Consider the following 23,764-nt stretch of genomic DNA (forward strand, 5'->3'; position numbering starts at 1 on the left):
TAAAAACTTCTGTCTTCAAATTTCTTTTAGGAAATTAAAGAGTAAGTACGAAATAATACTCGGCTGAAGTTTCGATGTTAGGGATTGTTTCTTATGCGTTCACCGTTTTCTCGAAGTTGCGGTCGGATTTTGTTCTTTTGAGTACGAAAAACCAGCAAAAAATCGATTTTTCAAACTTTTTGTAATTTCTCCCGTACAATGAATCGCTTGAACCCAAAATTACTTTTTCTTCAATAAGGTTACTAAAAGGGATGTTTTGGCGAGAGGAAAGAAAATTCGTTTTTTTCACGAGTGTCATGCGATTTTCGATTTTCTCGGAAAATGGCTCTTAAGTCGCCAGGCAGGTGTTTCGCTAGCTTTCGTACGACATTCGGTAACATGTCTTTCAGCAACCGGCTTCCCACCCCCTCCTCCCTGCTCCTAATTTTTTGCACCCCTTCGCTTTCGTGTAAGTCTCACTTTGCTAAAAGAAAACGGAAACGATTGTTCTCATCGACAAATCCCTGTTGCGCGCGCCACCATTTTCTTTTCTACAAAGTTACCCGTCAATCGTGTTTGCACCTTTGTGTTACGATTCACATGCTGATCGTCTGTCAGCACCTGTGTCTGATTACTATTGTCACTTTGGGTCAAATAAACATCACGTAGAAAATAAAAATCCAAAGTAACAAGAGGCATTTATTGCGGCAATAACGTTTTGCTTCTCTAAACCCTTTTTCACGAGCTTCGCTGAAAGCAGTGAGAACTCTTTTGTGCAATAGCATCAACAAATAACTTCTAAGGTAAGAAGAAATAATCATTACTGTGATGAACTAAAATGTCCGTGAGTATTTCAAACTATTTAGCTGCCATTGTGCAGTTCAAGGTGCACGTTAGTCTTGGTCCACAAACACAGGTAATATTTAACTTACTGGAACAGTTCGTTTCTGCTAGATTTGTGCGAAATGTTCACAGTTCAACAAAATCTAGACGTGGATAAGTTGGTTGGTAGGTGGCATTAATTTTCGACCAGAAAAAGCACGAAAACTGCGAATTCCACCGAAATAGTATAGAAAGAACGCAATCTAATTTTTAATGTTTCTTAGATAACACTTGTATTCTTTGATTTAAAAAATAGCGAGAAACTACGCCACTAAATAAAGAGAGGGTTTTTAACATCTCCCGATTCGCGTGCGGTTATTATTATAGAAAATGCCCCGGTAATTCGACATCTATGTGAACACAACATACGTGTCATCTTACTATGTTCAAAAGTAATAATATTCATAGGTGTTCATGGTCTGCCTTTCGGAGACATCTTATACCATAACTGCATCAGGTCTAAACTAATTAAAGAAAATAAGCATTCTTCAGGTAGCATACGTTATTGCCATGGCGTCTAAGAAAAGTTATCTTTGTCTTACATATTCCACCCGGAATGAATGTGCTGGGTACAGGGAATTCTTTGTTCTAATTTGCCAACCGAGTAAGCGACAAAGAACTGACTTGCTCGCTCGGTTTACCCGAGCCGTTCTGTACGTTCTAGCAAAAACTCAAGGACTTCAGTGTATTCTTTTGGCTGAAATCAATCCTTGAATGAAAAATAGTGTTCTATTTAGACGATCTTTCTTTTTTCCTTTCAGAGTGTTTTTATTGTCTTCGATCTCGTTTCTACCAAAATAAACGAAAAGAAATGTGGCTGATTTCCAGTCATCTTGACCTCACGCCTGATTCTATCATCAGTTCGGTTATTTCATTCATAACAAATGTTGGTCGTTAGTTGGATTAGAGCTTCGGTGAACTTTCGAAGAGATTATTCTTTACGACCATTCTTTTTTTAAAATTTTTTCGTCAAGCCAAGATCGTCATTTGCCATCCACCCTTAATGTTTTCCTTGGATCTCTATTCCAGCTCATATTGCTTTAATTTTTCAAAATATTTGCATTCTGCTGTAAAATTGCTCAAATGGATCAATATGTGACCCATTTAAAATACCGTTGTTAATTTTAGCCACTGGAAGAGGAAAACACGAACTTACATTTGTCATCATTGTTACTCTTTGTTTGTTTGTTTGTTTTTTTTTTTTAGTTTAGTCATTTCCATATTTATTTCCGTTAAAAGAATCAGGGTAACTTTTTTTATTGGACTGATTATAAACTAAAGAAAAAGGGATTTTTAGAGATCTTTATCGGCTAGAGAATAAATGAAAGGAACTAAGAACGTATTATCATGAAACGGCCATTATTTTCCAAGACAAAAAAGGGGTTAAAACGCGCATGTAATGTCTTAAAAAGCAATGGCCTCGCAAAAATTAAATTTATATTTGTTACTGTCTCGCCTATTATTTGTTTGTTCAATTTTTCCACCATTTGTCTTCTTTTTGAAATATTTTTGCTGGTCTCGAATAATTTCCTGAGGGTGATCCTAGGGAGTTCAAGGTTTTGATTATTGGTGCCTTTTGTTAGGAATAGGTAAAAAATTCCAAATTAGCCTTTTTAATAGACATTTTAAACCAAAGCGAACAAACTAACCTAATAATTCTTCTTCTGTGATTTAATTAGCGAAAGTTTTCCCTCCAGTGTATCCTTCATAGTGTAGGAGAGAAAATTAGCCTTCGTCGAAAACTACATTTTGAATTTTTTTTTTTCCTTTTTTCACCCAACTATTTGACAGAATGGCCAAAGAAAAAGACTCCGAGACCCACCGTATTGACGACATCTTACGTTATGTTGGTGAATTTGGTTTATGGCAGAAGTTTTTGTATTTTTCATCATGCTTCCTTGTGATAGTCCCCAGCGCCATTCAAATAGCCTCGCTAGTGTTCGCCACTGGTACACCAAAGTTTCATTGCGTGACACCCAACGTCACTTGCGAGGAAAGCAAGTGTTGTGACAACTGTACCACTTATGCTTTCGACAAATCCTTTACAAGCACTGTGACTGAGGTAAGTTTCGATAGGAGGGTTAACCTTCAGTTCTTGCAAATTGATCACTGGGGGAAGGGGAGAGAAGCGTGTAGTCCTCCCAATAGACGTACGTCGTTTAGGCGTCTCAAGCACTGAAACAGACGCGGATAGATGTGCATATCGTGATCAGCATAAACGACAGTAGCCTAAGAGCAGGCCCTCGAAGACTTTAAACGAGTCGGGGAGACTTCTCGTGGACTCGCGTTGCTAAAGGCCTCAAACTTTCCCGCGGGCGTAAAAAACGCTTCTGCTGAAGCGCTGATTATGGAGAGGCCTGGGGAGAATAAAGACACTCGCATAGCCCTTGGGTACTCCCGTCATGTACCAGTAAGGTTCACCAAGTTTATAAAACCATAAAAGCCGTGGTTTTTAATGCAAGCATTACATTTTTTTCCAGTGGAATCTGATTTGCGACAAGAAAAATATTGCTGCCTTGGTTCAGTCGTTATTTGTAGCTGGTATGATGGCAGGATCTATCTTCTTTGGCGTGATATCAGACTTCTTCGGAAGGAGGTTCTGTCTTTTTTTATGCAGTGCTTTAGCGGTGAGTCTAGTTTTCTGGTCTGCACATAGCGCGTGAGTCAATAAAGAACCTATGCGATATCTTTAAGGGCCAAGGCCAGTCTTTAGAGCCTGTAATGTATGTGTGCATTACACTCTGAATTAACAGAGTAAGTCGTTCTAAAATGTAGGCCGATTATCAAGTTGTAAATTGAAAATCAAAATTACACGGGTACTGCAAGCTAGCTGAAACTAACCAAGGTCCTTATTTTTGGTCGAAGAGAAATTAATATCTGGTCACTTGCTGCTCAGTCAAGAAAGGTATTCAAAGTTGAATTTTCCAGTTGCTGCTGTTTGGGAGATTTAAATTACATTTTCCTATTTTGACTTCTTATCTCGGTCACAAAATGTGATATTTTGTCTCTCTTCATCTCTTACTGCGACCTTTCATTTTTCTTATTTTAGCTGAGTTTTAGCCTGGCGTCAGGTTTTGCAGACTGTTTATCATTTTTTACTTTCCTCCGCTTCTGTGCGGGTGCTGCTATAACCGGTCTGTTTGTGGGGCACTATGTTTACATTTTGGAGCTGGTAGGGTGCAGCTATCGCACTCTTGCTGGAAAAGTGCAGGATGTCTTCTGGGTCATAGGCGCTTGCATCACGGTCATGACTGCCTACTTGGTTAGAGACTGGAGACAAGTGCTATTGATCGGTAGTATTCCAGCGGGCCTCTTCTATCTTTTATGGAGGTGGGTGTGTAAATAGAACCAAATACGAAGTCACCAATAGAGTCAAAAATGGATTTTGATACAGAAGAAAAAATGAATGTCGATTGAAAAAACCACTCAGAGCCAAAGAAGGTGAGAAAGGGGTTGGTTTGGTAGTTTGCGCGCTAGACTTGGATCGAGATGCCTGGGTTCAAGATTGTACCGCTGCCCGCTGCTTTAACTCGTGTATCAGCGGGCTCGTGTTCACGCTGCCGGAAGGACGGCCAAATGGAACGTTAAGCACTGGAAGAGATTTGTATGCCATGTAAATTCTCCGGATTCACGATTTTTTAACAAAAGATGAGGTAGTCTCTGACATCCCCCCACCCCCGCCACCTCTTCCTGTTAGGCTCCAATCACAACATGAACCAGAAACAGAATAACTTTGGCATTAACTTTCCATCTAGCGAGAATTTCGTAACACTGAAAAGCAATGACAACAGTCATTATTTTGTCCGCGTTCAACAGCCCTATTATTTTCAAATCTTATCTCAACATTTCTTTTGCAGCGTATTTCCGGAGTCTTTAAGATGGCTGGTTGCTCGTGATCGTTTAGAATCTGCTCATGCCATTCTTATGAAATACGCTGACAAGAACTCCGTGACTGTTGACTCAGAGACCCTCATGTCTATGTTGGAGGAATGCAAAGCGGCTTCGAAGAGAGTTGCGTCTGAGGTCAAGCGGTCACCTCTTAATCTCGTGCGCACACCAAGATTGAGAAGAAGAACTGTGATTCTTTGTTATAACTGGTTCGTTCTTTAAACATACTCATTTCATTCAATAGCAACTTCCATTCTGAGTGATATACAATCAATTTTCTCAACCAAAGTTGATCTTTTACGTTTTGTTTTTTAGGCTTGTTCTGAGCATGATATTTTACGGAATTATGCTGTATGTCCCAAGCTTGGCTGGTAATATGTACCTAAACATTTTTCTGATGTTTGTGAGTGATTTACCACACACTCCCATGGCATGGATTGTGTTCAAACAGTAAGCACTTGACAGCTTTAATTTTTTTAGTTCATTCTAGAGTGGATCAAGAGGAAGGCAGGGGGTGCGCACTCCCCTCCCCTAAGATGGCCTGCGTCCTTCTTTTCTTTGGGGTAGCAGTTACCTATTTACGTTCCCCCGTGATAATATTATATTCTTAGTTTGTATTTCCGTCTCTCAGGTTTGGTCGCCGTATTCCGCATTGCGTGTTCATGATGATCAGCGGTCTTTCGTGTCTGTTCGTACTTCTTGTTCCGGAAGGTTGGTGACAAAACTCATTGTAATTGGTTTTTATATAGTCAAACTTGTTTCTCTGGTAGGAAAAATAAGAATTTAAGAGAGATGTCGCAAGAGGGACATCTGTTAAAGTTGTTTCGTCTCCTGTGTACAAAATTACCTGGATACATTCACTGAAAAATTCAACTGATAACTAGATGCAGGAGCCCATTGCTCCTGGTAGATAACATGACTTTTTCTCTCGATCCAGCTCTCCAAATGCAACTAGATCGAAACATACTCTGGTGACAACGGAAAGTTTAAACGAGAGATTGTTATTAAGAAATACTGAAATAAAGCTTAATAATTGGCATGGTGCCCTTTGTCCAAATAGATCTGAAAGGTTTAATAACGGCATTGGCGCTGATTGGACGATTCTTTGGATCAGCCTCGTTCTCGAACGTATACTTGTACAGCAGTGAATTGTACCCCACGACCATCAGGTAATCTGAACCATAATCACGAATGATAAACGTCAACTGCTCGAAGATTTCCGATGATATCCGAAGCGCTTCTGACGTTCTCGAAAGCAGTTTCAAACCTTCAGCCTTAAAAGAGCAGGTGGTAATATCTCGCATCTTTCGTTGCAACGCCAAGAATCCTTTTGTCTTACGTCAGAACGTTTCACTGACAGTAGCATCCAAATAATTAATATTCTTTTGTAGGAATATGGCTCTTGGTACTTGCTCGACTTTTTCTCGTATCGGAGGCATGGTTGTTCCTTTCATCATTGCACTGGTGAGTTGCACCATCGGAAATAAAAGAAACATGGCAGAATAAATTTTTCCCCAAGAAATATTCATAGTCTTTTCATGGCTCGAATTTGGTCGTTCGAGCCCGTACATTGCGTACTGTCAATCACACTTCGCTGCACAAACCAGACACTTTATAAATTGTATTTGCTGGTGTGAAGAAATTTTTAACAAACCTAAGGGAAATTCACTTTTCAATCTGGTCAGTCGCTCCTTACTAATGGTAACAGTTATTTTGAGATTGTACATCGTCCCATTTCGAGGGGTAAGATAAGTGAAAAGGAGTCTGTCGTATTCAGCAGGTTTACGCTGGAGATTTGAAGCAGAAAGTTTGCGCTTCAACTTGCCTGAGATTTGAGCCTCATGGTAACTCTCTCAACAAAGGGTTTGTTTTCGCGTGTTATCATAACATTCAAAATTGCAAATCAAAGAAAGCCACGAATATTCTAGTTTCTTTATCGTTTCCAATCTGCGTTGACATCGTAACTCATTTGATTGCGTTTTTGGGGGCTTGTAGGCTCAGTTGCCTGGTGTGTCTGTGACTTTGCCTCTGGTTATACTGGGTATTCTTACCATTATCGCCGCCTTGATGTCCCTGTGGCTGCCCGAAACTCTTCTGTCCAACATGTGCGAGACGGTGCAGGAAATAGAAACTTCTAAAGAGAACTACGGATTTATTTGGATGGGAAAGCCACGACCTCCACTCATCTCTTTCCCATGCAATAGGTACGAAGCATCACACACTGGCGGCAACAGGCACAGCCTGAGAAAGTGACAGAGGCATTTGAAATCAAATTTAATTTTCTCCATGCTAAGACTTGTTTGTTATCTCTTAGTTTATTATTGTCCTTAAGAAAGGGTTTAAAAAAGGCTGACACACTGTGTAAATCCTTTTACCACTATGTATTACTAAATGGTATAATGTAAATTTTATCTCTACAGTGCCCAGGACTCAAACAAAGCAAACGGAGAAAATGCGCACGTTTTGGCAGAGAATCCTGACAAGAGCCAAAAAGGAAGGCCCTCAGAAGAACCCGAGGACCAAAAAGAAACTACACCTCTGACCACTGCGGAAGATGGGTCCCCAGAGTCCAATATATAGCTTTATTTAGATAGCTTTTAAGACTGCATATACGGAATAGTGTTATTTTAGTGTGGGGAATTAGGTCAAAGTAAGGATCGCTCCCATCCTCCCACTTACACTTGATTTCTTTTTAACCTCAAACATAAAATTACAAGGTATAAGATTTTTGTAGCAACAGATCTTCGTCGCCCTGATGTCTCGATGACTCACATCAGATGTTGTGACCGTATGGTTCAATTTTTAGACGAGTCACCGCTTGGAGGATTTATTATTCCTTCCAGTTTGGCTTTTCTCTTCTGGTGAGAGTATTACGTTTCATAATCTCTCTTTATCTGACCATGAGGCACGCGTGCAAATGACGTATATATAAAAGAAAGCTAGAAAATTGTTTTCAATTTTATTGAATCAAATGGGAATTGATGGACGCCTTAGAAACTAGTCTCGAGACGTTTTTACATCCATCGTTGCTTCATTTTCTGTCTTTATTCCCTCATATTTTGCTCACTAATGCGACCTTAATTGAAGATCTAGAAATGACATCATTGTGGAATCATAAATGTTACTGAAGCAGCAGCAGCAGCAGCAGCAGCGGTAGGGTAGTTAAGGGACTATCTATTGTGGTATCACAGGGCTATGAAACACGCGATCATTTTTTGTGCGTCAAGTTATTTTCCGTTGTAACCAATAACAAATGGAGATAATAAAATGACTGTACAACAATCTGCTGATGAAATAAACACCATGACCAGAGAAGGGGAATTTAAGAAATGTCATTTATTACCATTTAAAATGGCGTGGTTAAAACCCTTCATATACAGACCACTGTTAGCACGGTACTTAGAAAACTAAATAATTTAACAACAAACTTTTAAAATATCTTGCCATAACATTTACAATAAGATAATTCGTTAATTGTCTTCCGTTGAAACGAAAGAAGTTGAATTTAATTAAAGGATACCCAAATCCCATTTTCTGTGCGATAAATAATTTTAAATTTTAAATATGTAATGGAAACGCCTAGGCCTTGTTTATAAAGATAAGGACTGCTTCAGTTATCAAATTGCATTCGAAACCAGTACAATTCACCGTAACAAAATCCACTTTGCAGATTAAATAAAATTCACTGTGACTTTTACAGCCTTTTTTGAACTTTCATGGGACGTTGTTTGGAATCCCGGAACTTTTCCACCTGTCATTATCAAAAAGTGGGATACAAAGAAACAACTTTTATCTCATAAAAATGAAAACATCATAGAGGGTTTTTTTTCGCAGAAGTTCGTCAAACTGAAAATCAATGTGTATCGTAGTCCTTTCATGTTAGTTTTAAAGATCTCCCGTTCGCAGAAATTAATTAATATGCCCAGGAGATGTTTACAAGTTAAAAGTTCCTAAGAACTGTGTCAAAACATGTATTAGAGGTAAATGTTCTGTTATAGACCAGAAATGTTAAACCACAATAAACTGTCTAAGGAGTAATTCGCTCTCTGAATCGTCAACCTTCAGTAAAGGGCACTTAAAAGTTTCCGAGCAAAACTAGTCGAGTGGGTAAGCAAAGATATAATTTTTATAAGAAAATATTACAGATGTTGATACATGGCTTTGTAGATACTTTAAGTACCAAAATGATCTCGAGTGTTGCTGATGTCCTGAATGCAGTGAGCGGGTATTAAGAAAAACTGCGTTCTTCTGAGTTCCCTTATCATGCAACTGATTAGTTACCGCGAGCGCTCGTCAACACCAGCCGCAGCCATGCTATTCTCCAAAAGCACAATTTGTTCTGTAAAAGGACACAATGAAAAAAGGTTATCATTCGAATCAAGTTAACGGCTGTTTGATGGTACAATGTCGCAAAAATGTTTCGTGTAAACTAATTGGTCAGTTCGTGTTGTTATTGGCCGCACGGCTCGCTTGGTTTCGTTCTGTCGGTAATTTAAGGTCGTCCTGTAAGGTTCATTAGATGTGTTATTAAATGTAATGAAAGAGTCATTTTACCGGTTGCCAGCAGTCCATATTATCCTCGACATGAACCAAGTGAGCACCTATCCCACAATAAGGAAGGAGCAGCACACAATCAAAACCTGCCTCGATTTCATACTACTCGCCCCAGCGTTTCTGATGAGGTCGGCTTACCTTCACTCAAGTCTCCAATTATACTCATTTTCTGAAGAAATTCCTTGCATATGTCGTTTCCGAGACCAAATGCCTTCATGTTATTGAGAAACGTCCTAAAGATAGATATAAAGATTGAAAAGATCTTTAGTTGAAAGGAAAGCACATTTATTCTCGTAACTTGCAGTTTGATTTAACATATTTTGTGTCTGTTTTCCTAAGCAATTTATTCTCTGTTTCCCCTTCTCTTTCTAGATACTGACCCTAATTTACCAAATACGCTGTTCTTGTCACATTCTTTGTATTCACTTTGTTCTTGTACAGTCCAACTCTGCCACGTATCGCTAAAAGGTAATAAAGGATAAGGGAATCAGTAGTTGTTGCGGAAAATTTTTCCTTTCTGTGTTAGTTTACGACTAAACTGATTGACCAGTTAAAGTACTCGACGTTGATTGTTCAGTAAATAAAACTAGCCTTGATAAACTAACATTTATTGTTTACCTAGCTAGGGGCAATAATCACAGGGTCATTAGTATAGTCTAATATGGTGGATTATAACTGAAATTTGAAGTTTCATTTCATTTTTCAAAATGGAAATAATATAGACAAGTTAAAAGAAATTTCATAGGAAATTATTTTGTTAGTTCGGGTCAAGATCCATATTCAGAAATTAGAGATGGATTTCTGACATCTTAAAAGTCATGCGAGTTCTAGGAGAGTTTGTTTTCCCCATTTAGTTCAGCCGGAAGTTAAACCATAAAGTTTGTTTTGGTCCAAAAGAAGGTCAAATTGAGCGTCACATCATATACGAAAGAGAGAAAAAGTCAAATAACGCCGATAATGAGCGTGTTTACAAACAAGACAGCACGACATAACAATGTCACGGGTCAAACCTTGGTATGGCAGAAACTTCTCGTTCTCCATGTACGGCATCGAAAAAAGCTGCGTTCCAGAACCGAAGTGACTTCCTAAATTGAGGAAGAAAACCAAAACAAAAACAAAATCAAAACAAAACACAACTTAATACTCGCAGTCCTAGCGCGATGTCTACAATCAACGCGCAATTCTATCGACATGGGGGAAGAATTACAAAAAAGTCCGCTGTGGCTTTGACTAATTTTCCTTGTTCTCCTAGAAAAACAGAGAGTTTTCTAAATTTGTCGTTTGAATCGTTTCGTGCGTCGCAAAAAGCTGGTAAGGTACGAAGAGGAGGTAGTTCGGAGAAGCTGCATTGCGAAAATCCAGCTTAAAATTATCTAAGTTTTTCATATGCAATCCACGTAATCTCTTCCATGTCAAACCAACCCAAACTAATGTTACACTACTCCTTTAATTTTTTGGAGGATCGCCAGAAATTTCCGGCGCTATGAAAATATATATAGATATATGAAAATCCGGGCTCAATAGTTCGATTCTTGTTACCACGCTGTGTTCTTTATGTCAACGTACTTGTACCGAATATTAAAATCAACTTATCTAGGGCTAAAAAAATAATGAATAAAGACCCCCCCATTACAAAAAAATAAAGGTTTGCATCGACAAAAAAAAGCATTTCGTGTCATGCAAGAATCTTCTCACCAAATCGGTTGATCTCTGAGGTATGGAACAATAAACTGCTTCATTACTTCCTTTCCATCTGTAAATTAAATTAAAAACGAACAAACAAAAATTTAAGTCGTCTTATTAAAGAAACTATACAAAGAAAGTGAGTGAAGACAGTACATTGCAAACGTGTGAGTGGCGGATTCAGACAACAGGGGGGGAGGGGAGGGGAGGACGAGATGAGGGTGGGCCGAAAGAAGAACGGTGTACGAAAACCTTAAAAAATGTTCTAAATTGCGACTTACCTTTGTTAATTTGAAGGAAAAATGTAAAACACATGTTCATTAAAATCTTGGCTGGCTCAAAATCGTCAGCTTGGTTACATCTGATGAGAAAATAAACGTTACAAGAGTTCAATCCCACAGACTGCTTGTAAATCCTCGCTTAATAAAATAGATCTCCGCACATTCGGCGTGACGGTGAACCGCATATTAGTTCAATTTCCCTTTAGTAAGTGATCTCATCCTACAACTGTTCCCGTAAAAAAAAAAAAAAAAAAAAAAAAAAAAAACAGTTTAATGTTTTCATATGAGTGGGTGACATAACCCAAAGGTGACGTAACAGAATTACGCTAATGCTGGCGGCACGTTTTCTGGACTCCACTTCCTTTCCTTCATCAATACTGTGATATGTGATATAAAACCGATAGAAGACTGGAAAGCACTCACTTCCCGTGACTTTCAGCGCCCCTCAATCTTTACAATTTCAGTATGTCACTACTTCATTGTCCTCAAAATTTTCAATTTTTTCGCTTTACTGTATGTAAGTGTGAACACAAATAAGGAAAAGTTCTTTGTCTTGCATTTTACGCTTTTGTTACTGACACCTCGGTTCGGTTATAAAGTTGGAATCCACATAATCTCATAAATTCTCGACACTATAAAAGCTACAGTGAGATCTGTAACACAAGCGCACTCCATATCGAGTGGTTACTGATTATGCAGCCACTGACAACAGCCCTGTGGTGGCCAGCTTAACACAGGCTGAATAGTGCTGATGTCCAAAAATTGGCAGTTACTACACTAGGTAATACCAAGAACTGAGTCACAGCATATTATTTCCTTTCCTATGTACCAGTCGCCTGTCGTATAATCACATGTGGTTTCAGTTCCTTGTTAGCGGTTCTTATTACCTTGTGTGTTATCTACATCAACAACAACTTATCTAGGTCCAAGTATTTTTCTCTTTTCAAGTTTTTCTCCCACAAAATTCCTGCTGATCGGCTTACAAACGAGTTCTTCGCCCTTCGGGTACTATCAGATCAAACGAATCATTATGGACTATTCTGACCAAGTTATTATGGTGTCTCCAGTCAGAAAAGAAGTTCTCAATACGTTGCCACTTAAAAAAAAATCTTTATGTTTATTTCTTCTCCCTTTCTAAGAATCCTCGATTTCAAAAACTGGTGGATGCCCAATGAATGCGGAATATTAAATAAAAGAGAAGTACATTCGCTCAACACAATTGAAACAGAAAAACATCTACAATCAGGTTATTTGAAGATCAATCAATTTTAATTCATTCCCAACAAGACATAAGATGTTATCATGCTTGAATTATTTATCAATGACTGAAACAAAAGCAGCTCCTCAATGAAAACGAATGTATACTACGTTTCATTTCAATAACAATCTGTACAAATCTGTACAATTTGTTGTTTCCGGAAGTTTTTTCAATTTTACGACAGATATTTAAACGATAAGTTTGTTGAAAGGTGAGAAATATGGTTGTTAACTAAACCTTTCATAAGTGCATGTTACACGACTATCAATTATCACGATGTATTGAAATGTAGCCGAGTACACATTGCATCTGATTTTGAAAGGGAAGGAAACTGATTATCGTATTTTTTGTATCATTCAAAACTTTTCTACAATGGATTTTATTAACTTAACACGAATGTAATACTTTTACCTCTTCAGATACAAAATAATTATGTTGTAATCATTTAGTGAAATCTACGTTCGAGCGCAATATTCTACGAAGTGCGAATTCATTAATTATGTAATAGAAATCCTCTCTTCTTTCAGATAAAAATTGGGATAAAAGGGAAAAAATAATAAGAGGCATGGAAGTGGTGAGTAAAATAAGCATGGTGGAGATAAATTTAAAAGCACGAGAGTTTCTTTTTAAATTCTATTCAGTTTTGGAAGTTTACTAGAAAAATCATTCGTGCGTCAACTGTCACCCATAAAACTGTGAACTACCAAACAAACGCTGCACTAATTGGCGTCATTAAGAGATTGTTCATTAAAAATTAATTTTTTCTTAACGGAGAAAAATATGCAGCTTGGCTGTAGGGTTGAATATTAGTGGGGTTATCGAAACCAACAATCGGAATGAGCCACTTAGGAAAATTAAAACCCTCGCATCTGTACATCTACGATCGCCTCGGGCAAGAGAAAAAGGAATCAGGCGAAAGCAAAGCTGATGGCTACATGGACGACCAGCACACTTCGGTTGAATTACAGCAGGATTATAAAATACAGCTTAAAGATGACGGGCTTGGAAAATACAAGATAAGTCCGTTGGGTTATCTCAGCGATCCTAAAGATCTAGTAAGAATTGGCTTTAAATTTACAACTCAGTGTTTCTAAAATTGTTTATGTGACAATATATTTTAACTGTCACTGCTCTAGGTAGACCAACTAAAATTTTGAAAAAAAAACAAAAGCAAACGCAAACCTCGACATATTTGGTTTACTTTTAACAAATTTAGTTCGATATTTCGAAAACAAATGTTTGAACTGAAAACTTATCCATTTATCGTTCGAGATGATTGATTCGATAACGGATATAAAACACCTCAGAACCATAATTATGGTTTTCGTTCTATTTTCTTTACAGCGACAGTATAGTAATTATTTTGCCTTTTTTGAAAATTGTTTTAAACTTTAAATTCCTATTCTTGCTTGAAGCAAAATTCACCCAATTGTATAGTTTCTGACCAGCGCCAGTGCATTTTGTGTAACTGTAAGTTCTTTGTGCTAACCTTAAATCTATTTTAGATGTTAGATGAAAATTATCAAAATCATTGGAAGTTGTAATAGAATTGGCCACTCTTCTAAATAGCATACACTTCCTTCCAGAGACAAAAAATTTTAGTATTTTCAAATACACTTTGCATGTTAAGGAAAGATCTTACACATCCGTAATAAGCGCTGAAAAAAGAAATGTGCAAATACCCCTGTGATATTTTTCTTCGTTCTGATTGGCCGTTTGTATACTTTGGTGTAAGTTTTTACGACCATCAATCGGGTAAAGTCCGCTAAAAATGTGGAATGCTAAAGAGAAATTGTAAGTCGGTTCATTTTAGCATTTTTTGAGACCTGTTTCCATCTCAATTTTGTGGCGACCACTGTAACTTAAAGTCAACAATGTTTCTTTTCATCTTACAATGCCTGAATACTGATGTACAGTAGTTTTTCAGCCGAAATTTTCTAGTATGTTGGTTTTTGATGTTGGTTTCTTTGTTTACTTTTTCTTCTTATAGGAGACTGCCAGAGGAGGAGTTCGCACCAAAAATGGGGTGAGTATGGAAATTTTATGAGAAGATAAAACGGAAATTTTTGCCACCAGTAAATTTACATCGAAACTATATGCTCAAGGCTAACTTTTATGACCCTATTTTCAGGAAAAGAAGTCCACAAACAGTGTCACAAAGAAAAAGGTTAGTATTACATCTTAGATGACATAAACATCTGCGTTTCCTGAATTTTCTTAAAAATAACAGTTCACATTAAGCTGATGCTAGATACGGTTTTACTACATGTGATCCTACATGGCCTGTTGCACATCCCTCAAGCTCATTGTTTTTGCCAATCAGTTGATCTCAGATGATTGTTTCCAAAACAAAAACCCACTTTCATGATTGCATAATTATATAATATTAACCCTTTAACTCCCAAAAGTGATCAACATGAATCTTCTCCCTATAATATCCTTTCATCATCCAGCAAACAGCTAATAATAATATTCAAACTTATCAGGTAGAAGTTGTTGTCTTGATCTAACATCAAGTTCTCCAAACTAATTTACAAGGATATGTGTAGCAGCTGGAAGGGAGAATTAACAATCAGATCTTGGGAGTTAAAGGGTAAATGAATGGGTAAATGTTAATGCATGGAACCAAAACCACATAAAGAGATGGTTTTAAAAAAACATGGTTTTTCCAGTCCCTTGACTTTAGTAAACCCTAAGGGATTTCATCAAAACCCTTCAATTAACTACAATTATTATAGTAATTCAGCAGCCAATCAGATAAGGAAAAAACAATCAAAAGGAGACAAAAACAATTCCAGGTGAAAGAAATCATTGCAGATGGCCTGAAACCTTAGATAGTGTCAGTGTCCAAGACATGATTGGTTCCAGTTCGGCATCTGATTGGCTGATAAAACAGAGCAAGTTTCAAACCAATCAAAGAGTGATGTGAAAAAAAACCAGTGAGAGCAATCCTGGAATAATTTCAACTCTTAATAAGTGAAAATTTACTAACTATACAATCACTAGGCAAGGTATTAAAGATAACTGAAGAATTGACTCATGAAATAAATAAGGAAAGAGGAGGAAAAAGGTCCCACTTACTCAAATAAAACAATTGCAAAGTACTGTACAAGTCTGAAGAAGATGGTCTCTGGCACACTCTTGCAATATACTCTCTGATGAAAAAAAAGAAAAAAGGAAATTTTGAGACTAGTTTAAATCCACTTTGTTCTTAAGTAATGCCCCAATCAATTAAAAGCTTCAACACCTTCCTCCCACCCCCCTCCCCCCAATCTAAGACAACCTAGAGGCATTTAACTGTCATCCTTCTACCCAGGGGGTGGTTAATTTAAACCTTATATGGGTGGGGTAGGGAATTTGAACCACACTACTCATGTCTTTCTTGCAGAATAGGCATGTTTTATCCTATAATATGGAGGCAATTAGAAGAATATAGGCATGCATAGCATGCAAGAGTAATTTTTTTTGGCTGGGTGTGTTGAGATGGGACAGTTTGTGTACTTAATGTTTTCATTTTTGTCACAATAAAGAGCATAACTTTCAAAAAACAATCATATATCACAGAAAGACAGAAAAAAACCTAATTTATCTGAACTCACACAGATATTATGTGATTTATTGTCTCTATTGTCTAAATACTTCTATGTAAAAATGAAATGCCTAATGCCATGCTTACTGTTGTCTCCTTCAAAGCCATTGTTTGGTCTCCTCACACAACACCATCTATTTCCCGTTTGAGAGAGAGTGTGTTGCATGACAAGACCAAATAACAGTTGCCTAAGAGACAGCTCTTACTGTCATTCCTCCAAAAGAGAGAAAATCAAAATTATTCCTCTACAGTTAGTTACCTCAAAAAAAATTACACCTAATTTTACTACGAAAAGCAAACTGAAACTCTGTTGTACCTCAAATAGACCTTAACCAAAAATATATTGCAATCTTGAATTAGAGAAGATACATTGAATAAGAAAAAGGGTAATATTTCAAAGAGGGCTCCTTAATAGGTTGTTGCCTATCTGGACTTTGCCCTCTGCATGTGTGAAATATGTGACGAAATGCAGGTTGTTTTACAATGGATTAACATGCAATTGGGTTAAGTCCAAGGTAGCTTTAACTGACTTCAATTCATAGAAAAAGTCAAACACAGGAGAACTGCATGGAAAATTCAATACCAATAGCATTTAGTTCCATGTGAATTTTTTTTTCAGTGGGATTGTACAATACGGTTAGAATATGTGATAAAATGTCAGTTGTTTACCAGAAAATGACAAGTGATAGAGCAACATTTAATATAGCAAAATGGAATTTGATTGATGGAATACAATTGAAGCACATGAAAAATTACCTGATGTTCATGTAATGCAATGATTAGGTATGTTCTGATTGGACTTTGGACATTGTTATCATGATACATGATGGAATGTAAATTGTTTGGCATGTGAGTTGTGAGTAAAGGAGCCAAAAAAATACACATTCTAACTTAAAAATTTAAATGTGTACCTTCCACATCCCGTTTAATCTTGATTTTAATCGACGAGGCTCTTGCGAAGGTCATAAACCATTACACTTAACAAATGAGCTCAAAATTTCTGGTTAATGTCATTCTTTGCACACAGCTCTTTGATCCATGACATCATTTACAAGAAAACAATACCCAAACACTGTGATTGGTGCAAAGTGTTAAAATACTATGATATGATTGGTGTCAGATACATACCCTAATGTGGCAATCTAATTGGTGTGAGATACATATCCTAATGCAGCAATGTGATTGGTGCAAGCAACATGCTACTATATGTGCTAACATAGAGTTTGATTATTTTTTTCTTAATCCAAAAAAAAGTAACTAAAAAACATCACCAAGAAAGTCACAGTCACTGATATTGCCTTCTCCAAAAAAAAAGGACAGTCAAATCCTGCCCTTGGGGAAGGCATTCGAAAACAATTTTGGTTCCTGGGGGGGGGGGGGGGGGCAGGAAATAAAACAAGCCAATCTTCAAAAAGTCAAATGCCAGGGGAGAAGGAATGTTGATTTAAGCTTTGAACTGATCGACAAATAAGCAAAATGAACACTTTAGCAAGGTGACTGATTAGTAATGGTATAAGACTGAGTGGAGTCCTATTCAGTCTGTAATTATAGGAGTGATTAACAAAATTGGATAACTGCAAAGGGGGGGTCTAATTTGTTAATAACAAGGTTAATAATTATGAATTATTCACCTAAGTGGAGGTAAATATCCACCACTCTCACTGACACTGAGGTGCATAACTGTTTTAGTGTGTGCTACATATATAACATAAAAATGAGTTTATTTCTTATTGTATACAGAAAAATGGTTGCTCAAAGGTGAATAGCACTTGCAATTCACTTCAAACTAGCCAATCAACATGCACAAAAAAGCACTATTCACTTGTGTGGTAAATATTAATTCCCTTTACTGTTGAAAAGTCAGGTTTAATCATCTGGACTTGTAAATTGAAGTATATTTCAACGGAGTTACATTACCTGGTTGTCAACATGTTTGGAAAAGGAAAGACGTCCCACACTATGCTGTAGAAGAGAAAACAAATTATCAAATGGCTTGTAATCAGTACTGCATGCTTATACAGCTACTTTTGTTTGTGCAGATAAGAAAGAGATTTTAAAACACCAAAAAGTTGATGAGCAAAGCAAAATTTTGATACAAATAACTAAATGCAATGGGACTATAAATATTTCTTTGAATAAAGAAGGCAAAATCAGCAATAAGCACATAGACAACTAACTGGCTTCCCTAACAGAGCTTATCCCAGTTTCACTAGCATGAAGCAGCTACATTTTGGAGGCTAAACTTCTAAATTTCCTCATGCCTTCCATACAGTTTTCTATGACCACTTTATTCCTGGGTACAGAGAGTATTGTGAGAGTAAAATGTTTTGCCTAGAAATTGAAACTCAGTGACCCAGCCTTGCTTTAAAACAAGACATATTTGATCCACAATTCACAATGCCAACCACACAGCTGGTGGCTGGCTTTGCTTTATCACATTTGGGCTCAACATTACAATTAGTATGGGCGATTGATTTCAAGTGCAATTAGGTGATAATATGCATGTCTTGAGTAAATTTTTCAAAGACTACAAAACTGCACAAGCCCATAGGGAAAGTGCAAATTGCAGTCTTTGGAAAATGTACAGGTGCTTTACTTACACCAAATAGCAAGAGAAATCATGTTGTTACTTAAAAATAATTTACATGAAAAAAAATGTAAGATAAACAAAATTTTGAAAATGTGCACGCTATTTGTACTTTGTACTCATGTCACAACTTTGCATTCATCTTACATGAAAAATGAACTTGTTTTCAGTCAGTCAGACGTCTATAATGTTTTCATGTGTATTATTACCTGATTAAGGATTCCAAACTTGAGCTTGTCCTCCTGAGAAATAACGCTTCTAGGAAACAACAAATAATTATCAGAGGAGGCTGCAAAGCAAAAAACTGTATTAAATGAAAGTAAAATAACAAAAATCAGCCTAGAAAATTCAACTACAACTAGTCAATAAAAACCTGAGCCTTTAATTTGTTTGGACTATATCCTAATGACTTTAAAAATATTCCACTAACTGCTATTTACAGTATTCCAACCTACTCTTCTAGGAATATTTTTGCTACAAAATCTTTCATAAACTCCTCAGTCTCCTGTTCAAACAGCTCTGTTTCTTCATCATAATCACCCTCTGAACAATCTGTTGAAAAATTATAAAAATATATGCTGTCAAATACAAGCACATCACCATGCCAAAATAACAATGCTAGGTCCTCATAACCCAACATTGAAAGGGTTTTAACTACAAGCTTTTCTATGCACTGGTATATGAAGACAAATAGATTCACCAGAAGACTATCCCCTATTTTTTAAAATACACATCTGTATTGATTATGATATGTCAAATTAGGAACATACATTTCTTGGAATGTCTTTTTCTCTTGTGGTGCCTGCCCTTGTTCATTTTTATGATGTGTTTCACTGAGAAAACATTATTACCTCTTTCCCTAACTAAGGAAATCAATTTTTTCTTCTATATCATTGATAGGTGCTCATGGGTAATGGCTTCACATTCAGATACAAAGAAAATGCTTATTAAAATGACTCTTTGGTAATAATTTTGAATTAATTAAAATTTGCCTTCCTGTAAAAGCCACATCAGTTCAAAACACTTAGAGTGTCATACTCTTAGAGTGAGTAACTTCAGAAGGGGTGAAGCCTTATAAAATTGAGCTTGTATCAATCAGAGATTAGTGCTCTTGTGGTTGTGTCATTGAAAACCAAGAAAAATTAAATAGTAATTTTGTAATTATAACAGTTTTAGAGGTCTGATTTTATGCAATTTATTCAGTAATATGCAATTTATTCAGTAATATTCTATTTGTTACCATGACTTCAGTTCACATCTCTTAAGAATGCATTATGTCAGAGCCACTATTATTAAAATTATAACAATTATTATGAATCATATTTTGAATAATTTAACAGCATCCTTTTTTCATATGGCAACCAATATTTTTGTTTACAGAACCTGATCTTAAAATCTTACGTTACAAAATGGTGACTTTAAAATAAATCACTTTCACAACCCTGAATACCCATCCTCCAGCACCTAAGTCTGTTCTCAACAGGTTATGGCTGACTGCAGAAGTACGAAACCTACTACTGTATGTTGCATGCTTGTGGTAACTTAAATTCATTAATCAAAAATTTTTTTTCTTTAATTACTTTCAATCACAAGGTTAAGAATCAGGGTAAAACTAGTGTGCTAGTATTAAATGAGTCAAGATCAGGTCAATTTAAGAAAAAACAGCTATGCTAAAGACAAAATCAAAATAGTGCTATTAGTTTGATTAAGACCTGCTGAGACTGACATCAATATATTACTGCTAGGAAATAAATCACAGTCTATGAAATGGAACATCAATCTTAGCCCAAAAAAACAAAACAGCAGGAGCCCTTTCAATATTTTCCAAATCTAGCCTATCATCCATTCCTTAGGCGCTCTATTGATCTTTAATAAGTAATTAATACAGCACTCCTCATGTATGCCTAATGTAAGTTTCATATACGCAAACAAACGATTTATGTTATCCAAAAAATTGATAATCCAACGTTTATCTCAATTCTTGTCGTTATGCAAGAGAGTGGCAACTTCTAAATCTACATGAGTGGCGCTGATTTCTACTAATTTGCAAATGAATGTAATATAATTTCCCAGTTTTCGACAACGTACCGCTCTGATCACTCCATTCCTTCATGTCATTCAAAAAATCTAACGTCGTTTTAAGCACATAATCCCCGGAGGTTCATTGATCAGCTGGTGGCAAAAGACGCCAACAAAACATCAGAAAACATAGAAGACGACATCATTATATCCAAAACAAAGGGGAGCGGAAATGCTTTTAGTTCTTTAGATTCCAGTCCTCCTCGTCGCACGCAGAACAGAACCCTGTGAACATTGCGCATCTATTAATTGAAAAAACAGCTGATCAGTTAAGCGAGGGCTCATAAAATCACCCATAAAGCAAAGCAGGTTTTGTTCCGTGGCAACGTCTCCGAAAAACAAGTGCAAGCTACAGGAAAGCGACAATGGTGCGAATTTTAGTTGACTTTTCGTGTTTTGATTATATACGATTACGTTTAAAATATAAAATTTCTCTTTTCTTATAGTCTGAAGTTGAGGAATCGCTGAAAAGAATCCAGAGCCACAAAGGCGTTCTTGGAATTATTGTCGTCAATAGTGAAGGTACGAAATTCTGAAAATGGTTGAAAACCTTCTTTAACAACACAGAAAGTGCTCAAGGAAGGAACGCGTTTTCCTATAAGGTAGTTCTAAATTGAGATGCAAATGCTCTTCATTAATTTTTCCGCTGCAGGAATTCCTATAAGAACGACTATGGATAACTCAACAACTGTACAATATGCTGGGTTATTTCACCAATTGACCAGTAAGGCAAGGAATACAGTTCGAGATATCGATCCACAGGTCTGGAATGTCTTTATGTTATTTTCTAAATGTTTCAAAAGGGAACTTATTTTTCATTGTCAGCATGGTGGCCGTGTATGTCAAGCGTTCTTTAAAAGTCTTTGCCAACTATGGGTGGCGAACAGTTTTTGCTTAAGAAGCTGTTGAAGCACAAGCTTAGTAGTGTTAATGATGCTGGTAAAATTTCGGCATAGCCCCATACTACATTATGCATTCAGTTCTTGGATAGAGAAAGCAATGACAAAAACAATACATTGCCATTGGGAAAACAGATTTGTTTTACAATGGCATGGGGCTGTGCAGAAATTTTACCATGATGCTGTTTATGTGATTTTCCAACAAAGTCTCTATCTGTTTTGGAACTGATTAAATTGAGAGAGATTTGGGATTATTTTCATTATCAGAACAAAGTAATCTTGTTGTATTTGTTGGTACAAAAATTCAAACTAGAATCGTTTCACTTAAATTGAGTACTTCGTGAATTTTCTCTTATCAGAAATCATCCAAAATCCCTATTTTCATCTCAAAACTTTCAGGTTTCAGACATTTTTGCTCCTGAAAGCCAATTTAAGTTAGAGACTCTTCCTCCAAGATGCACAGTATTTAAAATCTCGTTTGCTCAACTGAAGTTTTAAAAGAAAGGTGCACAAGATTGAAATCCATCTAAACTTACTTTTTAAAATAGTGCCAACGTACCACACTTGATGGGTAAGTAACTTTTGGACAGAAATTTAGTTGTGACTCCTTACTACTTGGTCCTGTTGGTGGCAAATCATTTATTTTCAAGGAACTGATGTTTTCATTTTTCATGTTTAGAATGACTTAATGTTTCTGAGAGTCCGTTCGAAGAAGCATGAAATTCTGGTTGCTCCTGGTAAGTTTTCCTACCTTTCATTGAAATAATACTGCTGAAAATACTAAAAGGGAAATAGATTATGTTTGTGTAGTAACCTTGTTATGAATTAACTTTACTGTGTCTATGATCCAGCTGTCAGTACTATAGGTGTCGTGTGGTCATTGTATGTCACTCTAACTGGTCCTTGTAAGAATGTACTTAGATTAAGAATTGCTGGCATGGGCTGAAAACAAGGTTATATGGAGGGAGGTGCATGTTCCTGCATCATAAGAAAATAAAATTTTGCAACTTGTTCTGTTATTAAACAGAATCACAGAGGTTTAGTCTGTGTGGTTGTGATGCTTGACCTTCCAAGCTGAAAAACCTCACATTTCAAACCAGGCAAAACTTATGTTTTGGTAACTGTAGAAAAACAAGGGAACATTTCATTTTTCTTTGGCTATTAAGGTGAATTCTACTTTGCACATCACCTCACCTCACCTCACTTCTCTCTGATCAGTGTTGTATATTTGTGTACATATGCCATCAACATGTGGTAAAACAAGCTAGCTTCAACATCTTGTGTTAAATCTACTCAAGTTAACTCAGTAATTACCTTGAAAGGTAATTAAAGTATTAATTATCAGCTGAGTTGAATCCCTCATCCACTTTGATGAATGGCTATCACTCAAAATGCCAGCTTCGAAACTCTTAATCATGGCCAATTTACATTATCAACTTGGTTGATAATAAGTTAAATTACCCTGTAGTTATACTCTTCCACTGACAATATGCCACAGTTTTATGACAAACTTACCCCCTTTCTTTAATTACCTTAAAGATTTCTTCCAATTTTTAATTCCAGATAAAGAATACCTGATGATAGTTATTCAAGATCCTAGTAAAATACAGTGAGAGGAGCACCATACTATCACTTAAAGCCCCTTCAAATGTAAATACACTGCCACTTATCAATTTGTTTTTGGGATTTTGATTTCACTCTCTAGTTAACCAAGACAGGTCTCTAGACTGATGAGCTCTGTAATACAGTATTATCTTGTGCTTGGATTAAAAGGCAAAAAAGAGTAAACCAAAGTTCACTTAACTTTTACTAGTATTATATTGGATTTACTTTCATTATGGTTGTAAATTACAATAAAATTACATGTTTAGACCAATGTGGTGACAGTTTTTTAATGAAATCTCCTTTCTTCTTGTCATCTGCTTTCTTTTGTTGAGGGTTATCATTCCAATATTTTGAATTGTTTGTTACAAGTGGTAAAACCATATTCAACATAAAAAAAAACTACTAAAAATGTGTTGGTGAGCCAGAAAACCATCAAAAGTGAAAGGAACAACCAAATAGGATCAATTATTGAGAATACTG

General features: G+C 36.6%; 3 protein-coding genes across 7 annotated transcripts; 2 read left to right on the forward strand and 1 right to left on the reverse strand.

Moving 5' to 3' along the window:
* The first annotated feature begins 636 nt into the window (after positions 1 to 636).
* On the forward strand, positions 637 to 8,070 carry LOC113675247 (organic cation transporter protein-like). The gene is made up of 11 exons (XM_089200045.1): positions 637 to 782; positions 2,653 to 2,923; positions 3,342 to 3,488; positions 3,911 to 4,191; positions 4,719 to 4,958; positions 5,065 to 5,199; positions 5,381 to 5,460; positions 5,810 to 5,918; positions 6,141 to 6,213; positions 6,745 to 6,953; positions 7,170 to 8,070. Exons 2-11 carry the CDS (start codon positions 2,654 to 2,656, stop codon positions 7,327 to 7,329), a joined length of 1,704 nt encoding a protein of 567 aa, XP_089056171.1. The 5' UTR covers positions 637 to 782; position 2,653; the 3' UTR covers positions 7,330 to 8,070.
* LOC113675245 (uncharacterized protein KIAA0513) lies at positions 8,071 to 20,978 on the reverse strand. 4 transcript variants are annotated; one of them, XM_089200049.1, is made up of 12 exons: positions 20,790 to 20,966; positions 19,157 to 19,253; positions 18,911 to 18,959; positions 18,032 to 18,076; positions 15,607 to 15,680; positions 11,268 to 11,347; positions 10,999 to 11,056; positions 10,314 to 10,388; positions 9,684 to 9,764; positions 9,442 to 9,536; positions 9,304 to 9,350; positions 8,071 to 9,088 (listed from the first exon to the last, which is right to left on the reverse strand). In XM_089200049.1, exons 1-12 carry the CDS (start codon positions 20,812 to 20,814, stop codon positions 9,023 to 9,025), a joined length of 792 nt encoding a protein of 263 aa, XP_089056175.1. In that variant the 5' UTR covers positions 20,815 to 20,966; the 3' UTR covers positions 8,071 to 9,022. The 4 variants fall into 4 exon arrangements, with proteins under 4 accessions (XP_089056175.1, XP_089056174.1, XP_027047592.1 ...); XM_089200048.1 differs by lacking the exon at positions 20,790 to 20,966 and adding an exon at positions 19,472 to 19,634; XM_027191791.2 differs by lacking the exon at positions 9,304 to 9,350 and having other exon boundaries at positions 20,790 to 20,978.
* LOC113675246 (dynein light chain roadblock-type 2) lies at positions 12,628 to 23,555 on the forward strand. 2 transcript variants are annotated; one of them, XM_089200051.1, is made up of 8 exons: positions 12,628 to 12,736; positions 13,053 to 13,099; positions 14,516 to 14,551; positions 14,657 to 14,692; positions 21,227 to 21,302; positions 21,433 to 21,542; positions 22,359 to 22,416; positions 23,243 to 23,555. In XM_089200051.1, the coding sequence occupies exons 2-8, from the start codon at positions 13,091 to 13,093 to the stop codon at positions 23,290 to 23,292; spliced, it is 375 nt and encodes a 124-aa protein (XP_089056177.1). In that variant the 5' UTR covers positions 12,628 to 12,736; positions 13,053 to 13,090; the 3' UTR covers positions 23,293 to 23,555. The 2 variants fall into 2 exon arrangements, with proteins under 2 accessions (XP_089056177.1, XP_027047594.2); XM_027191793.2 differs by lacking the exons at positions 12,628 to 12,736; positions 13,053 to 13,099 and adding an exon at positions 13,296 to 13,580.
* Positions 23,556 to 23,764: the final 209 nt, after the last annotated feature.

The sequence above is a fragment of the Pocillopora damicornis genome, chromosome 3 (genome assembly GCF_964200805.1).
Source record: "Pocillopora damicornis chromosome 3, jaPocDami1.2, whole genome shotgun sequence".
Lineage (NCBI taxonomy): Eukaryota > Metazoa > Cnidaria > Anthozoa > Scleractinia > Pocilloporidae > Pocillopora > Pocillopora damicornis.